Source organism: Trichomycterus rosablanca, chromosome 3, assembly GCF_030014385.1.
Source record: "Trichomycterus rosablanca isolate fTriRos1 chromosome 3, fTriRos1.hap1, whole genome shotgun sequence".
Classification (NCBI taxonomy): Eukaryota; Metazoa; Chordata; class Actinopteri; order Siluriformes; family Trichomycteridae; genus Trichomycterus; species Trichomycterus rosablanca.
Genome location: NC_085990.1, coordinates 48,187,316 through 48,201,062, shown reverse-complemented (window position 1 = coordinate 48,201,062; position 13,747 = coordinate 48,187,316). Strand labels below are relative to the sequence as shown.

The following is a 13,747-nucleotide window of genomic DNA, read 5'->3' as shown; positions in this document are numbered from 1 at the left end:
TCCGTTTTGTTCGGCTCTTGTGGTTTTTTTTCTATTTATTTAAAGAGGAAGCTTTGTAAGAAAGTCTGTGAGCATATATTTTGCTTTTTAGTGCAATTCTTAGCCTTTTTTTAGCTAAAGTTTCCAGTATAAGCTTCATACCTGTACCTGTACCTGTACCATTTCAGGGGTGGGGATTTTGAAAGCACAAGGCTCATACATTTGGATGAGGGAAGCGTATTATTTATTTTAATCACATAATTGTAAGCTTTAAAGCGAGATGTTTTTCTAAGACGAAGCCAAGAGTCTCGAGCTTTCACATTCACAATACCGTCACCATTTTATTCTCTTCTCTAATCCCCTTTGAACCCTTACTGTTTGGAGCTGAAATCACTCTGAACCCTCTCAGTCTTGTGTGTCTCAATTTCTCTGTTCAAATAAAGCAGTAACCACAATCAAAGCTACTTCAGCAGGCCCCGAAAGCATTAATACTAGCGATTGACTGGATTACTGAATATATTCATCAAAGGTAGCCTCCCATGCCTTTTAGAGTGGAGAGCAGGCGTGCCAAGATAGCTGCGAGTACATCAATCGATTGGGAAGGAGTGTGTGGAATTAGAAAAATGGGAAAGAGAAAGAGAGAAAGAGAGAGAGAGAGAGAGAGAGACTTAAAACAAATGGATAATAAAGACAGAAAAATATGATGTCTGTGGTACTTTAGCATTAAGTAATATTGATATTTCTGTTATCAAGGGATCTATAAGGACATATGCTCTGTGGCTTGATGTATTAGAATTAAAGTAGACACAATGGGTGTAGGTAATACACAAATAGGTAATACACAGTGAAATAAAGCTTCTTAAGTCCCACACCACTGATTATATTCTAAATCTATCATGATCTGATTTCTGTTTCTGGTTTACATAAAGAGTATTACACAAATGCAGTATTATTACACATTTTATTTCCATAGAGCATTTCACTCTCCATTTATCTTCAGTTTATGAAATAGAAGCATTAAAAGTCCATCATTAACTGACTTGGTCACATTTTATTTCTTCTAATGTTTGTTTGTTTGTTTGTTTGTTTATTAGGGTTTTAACATCATGTTTTACACTTTGGTTACATTCATGACAGAAACGGTAGTTACTCATTGTGACGGTAGTTACATGGTAGTTACTTATCACCTCACTTGCATGTCTTTGTACTGTGGGAGGAAACTGTGGGAAGCACCCGGAGGAAACCCAAACAGACACGGGGAGAACATGCAAACTCCACACAGAAATGACCCAGACCGCCCCACATGGGGATCGAACCCAGGACCTTCTTGCTGTGAGGCGACAGTGCTACCCACTTAGCCACCGTTATTGTCTCTAATGAAAGGTATTTTAATTCTAGATACAGTATTATAGTGCAGAGTTCAGGTGGTGCAATGGTAAAATACTCTACCTACTATCACTACTATCACTTCTGCTGAGATCTGGGGTTAGAATTTCAGCTGTGCTATTGAATTGGCTGGTTGGCGTCCACACTCGGGGGGAAGTGGCTGAATAGGCTACCTATTGTCAGTGCGCTTTCAGTAAAGGTCCCAAGCCTGGATAAAATAAGAAGGGTTGTTAAATCATGTATGCAGACCAGAGTGATCCGCTGTGGAGCTTTCTAAATACTGGAACAGCCAAGGAAAAAAATACAGTGTAACTACAGTTATTTACAGTTATTACTAGTAGTATTATTACTATCCAGCACATGACTTTACATTCCTAGTAAGAATACACAAATAGCAGAAGAAGGTAAATGTAAGTCATATGGCAAAATATTGGGGCAATAGTGGGTAGAGCTTTAGGCTATCAACTACAAAAAAAGGTTGAGAGTTTGAATCCCAGCTCTACCATTTAGCCACTGTTGGGCCCTTGAGCAAGGCTCTTAACCCTCTCTGCTCCAGGGGGGCAGTACAAAACAAGCTGGAATATGTGAAGAGAGACTTTTGTTGTACTGTACACCTGTATATGTATTAATGAAAAATAAAGGCATTCTATTCTATTCTATTCTATTCTATTCTATTCTATTCTATTCTATTCTATTCTATTCTATTCTATTCTATTATATTATAAAAAATAAAACATACTGCAATATTTAAAGCTATTATACAGACTGAGGAGCCAAAAGTCTAAGGCCGCTAGTGAAAATACTTCTGTTTAGCATTTCTCTTAAATCTAATTTAATATTTTACAAATCTTAAATTTCAAAGCTTTGCAACTACTTCTACTTACTGCACATATGCCACAGTTTAGAGCAGCCAACAGACCATATACACGGTTTTAAAAGGTGGCAGGTAACACAGAGGAAACCCACAAAAGCACCTTGAAAGCCTGTAACAAACACTGAGCAAAGAAGAGGATTAAATCCGGGTTGCCTTGCAGCACACTCTACTTGTTCCTTATCCACCTTTATGTCAAGGAATCTAGAGTGAAATTATTTGGAAAACAGTGGGAACTTGACTAGATTATGAAACCTCTGTGAAGCCCCTTTTAGAATGGATGTCTACATATTTTTGGCCGAACGGTGTGTATTCTCTTCCTTTTTTAAGCCTCTGGTGTCTTGTGTTGCGATCACTGCGCTGTATGCTCGGGGAAGCATTTGATTTGGCTATCGATCCGTTTTTGAGGTGATCTCTTTGTGATCATAGCAGACTAATGGTGTGTTAAGACGATGATTGCTCCAACACTGCAGATTCACCACGACAATCGAAAGTCTGCGATCGAAAGCGCTTTTATCCTATTCAGCAAAAAAAAAAAAACGCTGCTAGTTTTCCTATTCTCCCGCCCGCTGTTGAGTGAAATATAAAGAATAGGAAATTTGTGCCCTTTTTTAGTGTTACCGTTCAACGCAGGAATGAGTCCATTGTGCCGTTATTGATTGCGTCGCTGCTGTGTTGGAGAAGAATATGTCACGGCTGCTGAGTGTACTATTGAACGCCGTGTCACGTATTGCTTTGACACATGCTGCGGGCAGACGTAGGGCATTGTCCAGAACACTGGTGCCCAGCTGAGTGCAACATGAGTAAACTAAATCAGTCATTGCTGGCCCTGGGGCTGAAGGATAGCATAAGAGTCAGTGACACGTTGCAGAGTGTAATGACTGAATTCTAATGAATAAAAGAGCTTTTTAAGGCACTTACACAATAAAGCACTGGGTGGTAGTGTTTTTTTTACTGGTATTGATATTTGGAGAGGGTTCAGGGCACTGAATTATAGCCATGCTGTGCACTAATGAATACCAACAAACTGATTTTTTTTTATAAATTCAAAAAGTGACTTTTGCTTATTAAGTACGTTCTGATGATCTTTAAATTTTAAATCATGGGGTCAGGTGTTTGTTGGCTTAAAACCATGTGATACCTGACTTTATTCGCTTTGTGCACAGTACACTATTTCAAACTCAACTTTCCAGACAAATTTTGGATCAAGGGGTCAGTTTTGGACACATTTACTTTTTCTTTTTTCGTCATTTAGCAGACGTTCTTATCCAGTTAGACTTACAGAAGAGCTACGAGGACTACTACAGGGTAGGATTTTTGGGTGGTGGATCATTCTCAGCACTGCAGTGACACTAACATGGTGGTGGTGTGTTAGTGTGTGTTAAGCTGGTATGAGTGGATAAGACACAGCAGTGCTGATGGAGTTTTTTTAAACACCTCACTGCTGGACTGAGAATAGTCCACCAACCAAAAATATCCAGCCAACAGCATCCCATGGGCAGCATCCTGTGGCCATTGATGAAGGTCTAGAAGATGACCAACTCAAACAGCAGCAACAGATGAGCGATCATCTCTGACTTTACATCTAGAAGGTGGACCAACTAGGTAGGAGTGTCTAATACAGTGGACAGGGTATTTAAAAACTCCAGCAGTGCTGCTATGTCTGATCCACTCATACCAGCACAACACACACTAACACACCACCTGTCACTGCAGTGCTGAGAATGATCCATCACCTAAATAATACCTGCTCAGAGGTGATCCTGTTTGGGTCCTGACCATTGAAGAACTGGGTGAAAGCAGGCTAAAAATTTATGTAGAGAAACAGATGAACTACAGTCAGTAAATGTAGAACTACAAAGTGCTTCTGTATGGTAAGTAGAGCTGATAAAATGGACAGTGAGTCAGTGAGTGTAGAAACAAGGAGGTGGTTTTAATGTTATGGTTGATTGGTCGTCTTTTGAAGACGTTGAAAGACTCGGATGTTCGGACAGACAGGGAAAGTTAATTCCACCACTTGGGTGCTAGTACAGAGAAACTGAATGTGTGCAGCTACAGGAAGCCAGAGAAGAGAACGCAGCAGTGGGTTGATGTGGCAGTGTTTAGGTTGGTTGGGCTTAAACCAGTGACCTTCTGATTACTAGCCCAGTACCCTAACCCTTAGGCTACAGCTTGCATTAGGCTACAGTCCACTGACAAGTGCACCTGCCAATGGCAAGGCTGTTCAGTCATCTTCAATCTCTGGGGTAGTGGGCTAGCAGGATTTTAACCCTTGCACAACCCAAATGCCAGATGTGGACATTTTATGTATTGTTTTATTTTGTTGTAAGACATTTCAGTCTGGAAAACATGCAAAGGTGGACTGGATGGTTGAAATAGCTCCTAGGAATAAGTTTTGGGTGCCTTAAAATAGACTGGCACCCTCTCTAAGATGTAACATATTAAAGGAAAAATAGGACATTACATTAATTCTATGTGTCTCTCAAAAATGAGAGATTGTAAAAGAAATGATGAGACATAAGTCTACACATCCAAGTTCATCCCCTCCAGTCATATACTAGTTTTTTTTTTGCCTTGCTTACATATTTCCCCTCTAATTTCCTGTCCACACTGCATTACCCTTTCACTGAAGCCGAAGGAAAGCTGCAATTGTGCTTCCTCTGAGTGAAACCACGGTTCCAAATTCAGACTTTCAATTATAGTACAGCCCTCTTAACTGATGGTTATTAATTCCTTCAAACTCATTACGGCATGCAAAATAGTTCTTCCCCATGAGACGAATTTTAATGAGGAGAAACTTTGCCACATTCTTATTAACAACGTGGACAGTTAAACCGTCCTTTAATGTGTGTTACTGTTTGTTTTAAACAACAAAGACTGTTAAACAGCTGACCTCCACAACAACAACAAAAAAATACAATATGATGTGGGGTTTAGCAGTGGGGTGTTGTTTACAGAATCATGCCCATCTGCTATGCCATTGGAACTGGCAGGGGGCATGGAGGAGCAAATGATTCACTGTATCAATTCTTTTAACCAACAATCTGTGCACCTCGTTGAGCATTAATTCGCTCCAGGTGGAGGGCCCTCTATTTAAACACGGCTTCTTCCTCACACTGTTGCTGGCTCCTCTGTTGGCAACCTTCTCTTCTCTTTGAACCTACAATGCTGGGCCCGATCCAGTTAAATTTATCTCCATTGTATATGCCAGCACCTTTTTATCCTTTTTCTTGGAACTCAAACTGTTTTGTGGCACTTTTTTGCCATTATGACAGAACCCCTCTAGACGGGCAAGTTGCAGGTAGAGGCCACAGCTGGGGCCTCAGTCATGAGGCAAGGTGAAATCTGCTCCATTATATATAACCAATCACCTTATTGCATTGCGTTTCCTCTCTACTGATGTTGATCTCCACCCTGGTTGAGGAGAGCCGTGACTAACACACGCCCCCTCCGACACGTGTGCAGTAGCTGACTGCATCTTTTCACCTGCACGAGGAGAGTTCATATGTGAATCAGCTTTGTGTACGGAGAGTCACACCCTGATCCTCTTCATCTCTCGTCTCTGTGCAGGCGCCATTAATCAGCCAGCAGAGGTCGTAATTGCATCAGTTATGAGGTCTTCTGTGGTACCCTCCCTTGAAAAACAGGCAGTCGTTGTCTGTGTAGGCGCCCAGCCTGTCGGATGGCAGAGCCGAGATTCGAACCAATGAGTTTGAGATGTCAGCACTGGTGTGCTGCCGTGTTTTACCGCTGCGCCACCTGAGCGCCAAAATTGTTCATTTTATTTAGTACAGTATCAGACTGCATCATGTTTGTATAGTTATAGTGGGTACATACAATGAAAGTAAATTAAAGTAAATAATTTATAATTTTATGTACATAATCACACATGTGAAAATGTTTATAACAAATCAAAAGCTAAAATCTCTTATTCACAAAAGTGTTTACGCCCCTAAATTAAATCTAAATGTACAAAAGAAAACAAAGTTGTATATTATCAGTCACAGGCAGCATTTTTGTAATATATACTTATATTGTTATTCAATACAGCAAATTGAGCGTCAAGGAACAGACCTGTAGTTCTGCAACTGTTGTATATTCTGGATATCTGGGCCACAGAACAAAAAAGTAAATACTGCATACACTGCTGAATATTTATTTTTGCTATTTCTATTCACATTTGCAAAAAGGTATGTTTACATTTTCCATCATCGTATTTCAGACCTATAAATAAAATGCTTTTCAGCCCTGCTTCATCGTGTGAGCTTACATTTGTGCAATGGGAAACCAAACTGCACCAAATAGAAAATGCAAATGCATAAGAAAGTATCAACTTCAGTCTTACTTAGACTGAGCAAACAGATTAACATGAGTGAAAGTGGCCTAAACTAGCTGAGACCAGATTTATACTGACTTCACACTAAACCAACAGGGGCAAACAGCAGAACAACCCAAACAAAGCACTCCAGTCTCTCTCAGCCATGCCTCACTGCTCCCAGTAGAGTGGACTGATTGAGCTACTGGCCAATCAGGTCACATTTATCTAAGGGCTCCCTCAACATGGCAAGCATTCAGTCATCTCATGGTTGTCAAAGAGAATTCTCAGGAAAATGTCTGTGTTTACTCTGCTGAACTATGTTTTGTGTACTTTAAAATGCCTCTAATTATTTATCTGCTGAAAATAATATTGTAATTAATCATTTTCTTTAATTATTCCTTGAATTACTACATAACCTGTTGTTTTATTTATATTGTTTACATGTGGTTACTCACATACTAAAGTCACTAAAATGTGTTAAAAAAAAACTAATTAGAAAAATAAGAAAAAATATATAAAGGGTGTTTGGGTAGCTCAGAGGACAGTGTTAGCTTGTAATCAGAAGGTTACTGGTTCAACTTGGCACCACTGCCAATTTGCCACTGTTGGGGCCCTGAGCAAGGCCCTTAGCCCTCAATTGCTCAAACTGTATTTAGTCGGTTTGAATAAAAATGCTGCAAATGGGTGGCAGAGTAGTAAAATGTTTGCCCACTGCTACAGAGATTTAGATCTGAGTGGTGCTATTGGTCGGTTGTACATCTACACAGACATGATTGACTGGGGGTGATGGGTATTGTGTTGGCCGAACAGCCAACCTTTTAGTGCGCTCTTAGTGCTGGTCCCAAGGGCTGTGTCAAGAAGTGCATCCGGTGTAAAAACTGTCAGAAATTTAAATAATTTAAAATAGTGGTAAAATGAACAGTTTCATGAAATATTAAATATGGAAATATGGAAATGCAATGCAATTTAGGACCTACAAAAATAATTTTTTAATTAGAAATATAAGAAAAAATATAAAGGGCATTTGGGTGACAGAGCAGTGAAATATGTTAGCCTACTGTTACAGAGATTTGGGGTGTGAATCTGAGTGGTGCTATTGGTCGATCAGGCATCTACACAGACATGATGAGCTAGGGGAGGGGGGCGTTGGCCGAACAGCCAACTTTTCAGTGCGCTCTCAGTGCTGGTCCCCAGGGCTGTGTCAGGAAGTGTGTCTGGTGTAAAAACTGAGCCAGAAATTGTAAATAAATGCAAATAGTGGTTAAAATGAAAAATCTTATGAAATATTAAATATGGAAATGCTTTAGGACCTACAAAAAATAATTTTCTAATAAGAGATATAAGAAAAAATATATAAAGGGCATTTGGGTGGCAGAGATTTAGGGTGTAAATCCAAGTATTACTATTGGTCAGTCATCTACACAGAAATGATTGACTGGGGGTGTGGCACGGAAGGTTGGCCAAACAGCCAACAAGTCAGTGTTGGCTCTCAGTGCCAGTCCCAAGAGCTGTATTAGGAAGTGCATTTGGTGTAAAAAAAAATGTGCCAGAAAATTTAAATAAAAAAATGTAAAAAACATTTTTTAAATGGTAAATATTAAATATGGAAATGCTTTAGGACCTACAAATAATATATATTTTTAATTAGGAAATATATAAAGGGCACTTGGGTGGCAAAGCAGTAAAATATGTTAGCCCAATGTTACAGAGATTTAGATCTGAGTGGTTCTATATCTGTATATCTGTATCTGTATCTACACAGACATGATCGGCTGGGGGAGGGGGGCATTGGCCGAACAGCCAGCATGTCAGTTCCCTCTCAGTGCCGGTTCCAAGGGCTGTGTCAAGAAGTGCATTTGGTGTAAATACTGTGCCAGAAAATTAAAATAGTTTTAGTTAGTGATTAAAATGAACAATTCTTAAAAAATATTTAATAGTTGTTGTAGAATTATGGGTTGAACATCATTTTTTTTAATTTTGACTAAACTACACATTGCAACAAGCATTACTGCAGGCTACAATTAAAATGACTACAATTACCTTGATAATCTACTAATCTATAATGTTTTCTTTCTTTCTGTGTGTCTGTTTTATAGGAGGGATATTTGAATCTATTGAATCAGGGCCGTCTGGAGCTGAGGAACTAGCCTTTAAGTTTGCTTTAAATACAATCAACAGAAACCGAACTCTACTGCCAAACACAACACTCACATACGACATCCAAAGGATAAACATCCACGATAGTTTCGAGGCTTCCAGAAAAGGTACAGCACTCATTTTGCTCAGAACAAATCTGGTATGTGAGCAAACTTGTGGGATTTAGAAATATTGCTGGCCAGCTGGTAGTTAAACAGAGGGAGTTAATTAGTTTAGGTAAGGAGCTAGTGGTGATAATGAAGAAAGCTACTGATACCTCTGAGACGGGTTCACATGCTCGAATCATCTGTCATTTCTCCACCGGGGACCCGTTTAAACCTTCTCCTCCTGATTACGCACATTAGCGACTGCCTCTGTAATCGACATGTTTAATTCTGCTGTTTGTTTAGTATGTGTTTATTCTGCCGTGTTTTAAAATATGCAAATGAATTCAAGAGAGTCGTAATAAATAACAACAGCAAAACAATTACTGATGCCATCTTTATTGTCTTTAATATTATCACCATTATTTTATGTAGTATAGTAATGTATGTGTTTGTCTTCACATCATCAAGGAGGAATAATGGAAATGTGTTTCTTAATAGGTTTGTAGGTAGCAAAAAGTGATAAACTAAGATTTATTGTGCAAATGATAATGAATATGCATATTATTCATTATACATAAAAACAACATGAAAGTTAATATTAGATGTCTGATATAAAATGTAAATAAATGATTTTTATTACACCAGCAGCCAGCTAGAGCACAGAGAAAACCAAACTGTTACATGTACTGTATTAGGTTAATATTTTAATTAAATGACTGCACAAATGAAAACGACAGTTACTCCCTGTGTGCAAGTAGGCAATCCTCCTCCATAACACTAGACTCACGTATTTGCTGTTTTTTTTTCTGCCACTAGTCATTTCATGGCTCACTTATTTGCTGTTTTTTTTAATGTAGGAATTAGCAACACATCCACATTTGTGTAAATGAAAATGCTTACAGGCTAATCCACATTATTAAAGGTACCTAAACTCAGATCTGCCTTGGTGTAAAATGTAGTCTTTAAAATAACAACAACAAGAAGTAATCATAATATATTACTAGTTTTTTTTAAATTATATTTACTGTATAATATACCGTATTAATATTTACACCGATCAGCCTTAACATTAAAACCACCTCCTTGTTTCTACACTCACTCTCCATTTTATCAGCTCCACTTACCATATAGAAGCACTTTGTAGTTCTACAATTACTGACTGTAGTCCATCTGTTTCACTGCATGCTTTGTTAGCCCCCTTTCATGCTGTTCTTGAATGGTCAGGACTCTCCCAAGACCACTACAGAGCAGGTATTATTTAGGTGGTGGATCATTCTCAGCACTGCAGTGACACTGACATGGTGGTGGTGTGTTAGTGTGTGTTGTGCTGGTATGAGTGGATAAGACACAGCAGCGCTGATGGAGTTTTTAAACACCTCACTGTCACTGCTGGACTGAGAATAGTCCACCAACCAAAAATATATCCAGCCAACAGCGCCCCCTGGCAGCGTCCTGTGACCACTGATGAAGGTCTAGAAGATGACCAACTCAAACAGCAGCAATAGATGAGCGATTCTCTCTGATTTTACATCTACAAGGTGGACCAACTAGGTAGGAGTGTCTAATAGAGTGGACAGTGAGTGGACACGGTATTTAAAAACTCCATCAGCGCTGCTGTGTCTGATTCACTCATACCAGCACAACACACACTAACACACCACCACCATGTCAGTGGTGTCTGTTGGATCGGACCACACGGGCCAGCCTTTGCTCCCCACGTACATCAATGAGCCTTGGCCGCTCATGACCCGCTTGCTGATGTACCACTGTTCCTTCCTTGGACCACTTTTGATAGATACTGACTACTACAGACCGGGAACACCCCACATAAGCTGCAGTTTTGGAGATGCTCTGACCCAGTCATCTAGCCATCACAGTTTGGCCCTTGTCAAACTCGCTGAAATCCTTACGCTTGTTCATTTTTTCTGCTTCTAACACATAAGCTTTGAGGATAAAATGTTCACTTGCTGCCTAATATATCCCACCTACTAACAGGTGCCGTGATGAAGAGATAATCAGTGTTATTCACTTCACCTGTCAGTGGTCATAATGTTATGCCTGGTCGATGTACTGTATATATATATATATATATTTATATATATGAGATCAAATTTTTATGTGCTGTAAAACCTTACTGGTGAATAATTTTGTTGTTCTTACTATTTCAATAATGTACACATTTCAGGATATCAAACTCCCCATAAAAGCTGGGACAGGGCAAAATAAGTCTGAAAATATAATTTTTGAAACATTTCACAATAAGCAGGTGAAATGGTAACATGTGATCCACCAAAGGTCTTTGCTAGTAAGGATGGGCTCACCACCACAATTGTCTATCAGTTCAAAAATAATATTCTCAGTGCAAGTTTGCAAATAATGTAGGTCTTTCACCATCTACCGTACATAATATTGTGAAAAGATTCAGTGAATTTAAGTCTTTGTCTGTGTAGGGCGAACCAAGTGTTCCTAATAAAATGTATGATAAGTGCATGTTGGGTCTGTCTGAAAACCATGTGAGCTGCCTTGCTGCCTACTCCCTACGTGGGCAGCTGCCTCAATAGAGTGGACTCTAATATCACATTGACTCATAAGACAGATTATTAGACACATTACTTAGACAGCAATAATGGTGATTACGTCACCGCAGTTTCGCTTACTAAGCTTCATTTAAACCAATGGCCTGAGGCAGCACAACCCGCTAACATGCCAGCTAACATCTCCCTCTGTGTACTGAAAAAGTTGTGCCACACTGAATGCTGGGATTGCCTTCACCACTAGGGAAGCATCAGACAGATATTCAGTCACATTATAGCTTTGAATTAAGGCACCTCAGTAGGAGCATTTTTAGGGTATCTAAGCATTGAGACATGCCTCCTTCTCTGGAGCGAGTAGGGTGACATAAAATGCATCTAAGTAGAGAGCTCGTGAGGTTTACAGACAGACCCACTCTCTGTATAACCAGCATTAAGTTTTGTGTTCTCTTTCCAGCCTGTGACCAGCTGTCTCTCGGAGTGGCGGCTATTTTCGGTCCCTCTCATAGCTCTTCAGCCAACGCAGTCCAGTCCATCTGTAATGCGCTGGGAGTGCCACATATCCAGACCAAATGGAAACACCAAGTGTCAGACAACCGGGACTCATTCTATGTTAGTCTTTACCCGGACTTCTCCTCCCTTAGCAGAGCCATCCTGGATCTGGTCCACTTCTTCAAGTGGAGGATGGTGACCGTGGTGTACGACGACAGCACAGGTAAGAATTTATTTACAGTGTTACCTTGAAAACTGACGTCATTTGGTTCTGGGAGTGGCGTCGAGTTTAAAAGACGTTGAGTTTCAAGGTATTTTTTCCCATAAGGATGTTTGGGAAACCTGTTAATGCGTTCCATGGTCCCGTGGAACTGCATATATTGTAGGCTCATGTAAAATAATGGGGTTTTGACACTTACACACTAAAAATAACACAAATATAATATAAAAAACAGTTAAAAATCAATAAAAATTCTTTACTTCTTTATTGTTTCCTTATTCTTCTTAATCGTGGAGATGCTTGATCTTAGAATTCAGTACCATTCAGTACCGGCGCATTCTCATGAGAAGTGACAAAATTGCTTTTGCACTGGCTGTGTTGTTATTTCCTATGGAGAGCACCAGTGCACAAAATTTTATGTGACTTACTGTACTAAAACGAGCGAGGAATTTCATAAGTGGAGAGAATTTATAAGCAGTAATAATTAAGAGAAGTTTAGTGTTTCTATGTTGTTCTTTTATTACATTAAACCACATTAAGCTTTTTTTTAATGATAAGCGTTTCAGACTTTCCGGGTAAAGCTGATTCTCACAATTTATCAGAACCATGAGCTGTAACACAAGTTTAAAAGTGAAACACAGATAACCACAGATACATCTGAAGCTTTCAGAGTGATTCTACACTAATGCAGATGACGTTTTACTGCTCCGCTCAAGTCGAGCGCTGAACAAAGCTGCTGTTCTTTGTAAATTTGAAATTAAATAAATGAATGTAAAAAAAAAATAAGCTGAACACTTTGAGTTAAAGGGTACAAATTCTCCACAAAGTGCGTCATGTTTCAAAGATTTCAAGTTTAGGGGATGTCGAGTTACAAGGTACCACTGTATTAATACATTGTCACCTTATGCACATGCACCATTGTTAGTGATTTTCCACCAAAGGAACCCTGGTTCTTGAACCGGTTCTGTTCAGGTTTCTTCAAACCTTGGTGTTTCGTAGAGACCCGCGTTTCCACCAGTTTTTGGGAACCAAGCCTGCGTCACTGGTGGGCATTACATAAAGAAAGTAAAGAGTAGTGACATGATGGCCAAGCGTGTAGATTACCTGCAAGCATTTGTGCTGTTGTTACAGATGTTTGTTTTAATGCAAAAAGCATCAATCAGCTATTGGTGATAGAAGACGTAGACGTGTTTGTCGCAGTTGTTGATTTCTTTAGTTCATTGACGTGAGAAGTGTTTTGCGCTTCGGTCTCACCGCGACCCTCGGCACAAATAGCAGATTTGCTCAGCGCTCAGCTTGAGCGATAAAACATCACTGAAGTTCCACGACACGAACATCCACTGTAAAAGCTCCGAATTAACTTTACGTGTGGTGTTTATGCGGCTCTGGGTTCTGAATCCACAAAAAGCTTCACCTAAATAAAGCGTAACATGGCTTAATGTACTAAAAGTATGACACACAAACACTAAACTTCTCTCTGTTATTACTGGTTATAAGTGCTCTGTACTGCTCAAATTCATCACTCATTGTTTTAGTACAACAAGCCACGTTATGCTTTATTTTTCACGTTAAGTGTTTATACTGTCCTGGTCACTTTTACCACGTCATAACACACAGTTCATCTCTTTAAAAATATCAGTGAATATCAGCGACACACTGGCTCAAAATGTAATCAGTTGAACTTTAAAAGATGAAAGTTGTTTCAAT

At 39.4% G+C, this 13,747-nt stretch overlaps 1 protein-coding gene across 1 annotated transcript in view; it reads left to right on the top strand.

Annotated features, from left to right (window-relative positions):
• The window catches only part of grik2 (glutamate receptor, ionotropic, kainate 2), a 289,146-nt gene that overhangs the window by 82,627 nt on the left and 192,772 nt on the right, over positions 1 to 13,747 (top strand). The window contains exons 2-3 of the mRNA XM_062991399.1: positions 8,651 to 8,818; positions 11,786 to 12,043. Of these exons, the coding sequence (XP_062847469.1) occupies positions 8,651 to 8,818; positions 11,786 to 12,043 (426 nt within the window). The remainder of the gene's footprint in view (positions 1 to 8,650; positions 8,819 to 11,785; positions 12,044 to 13,747) is intronic.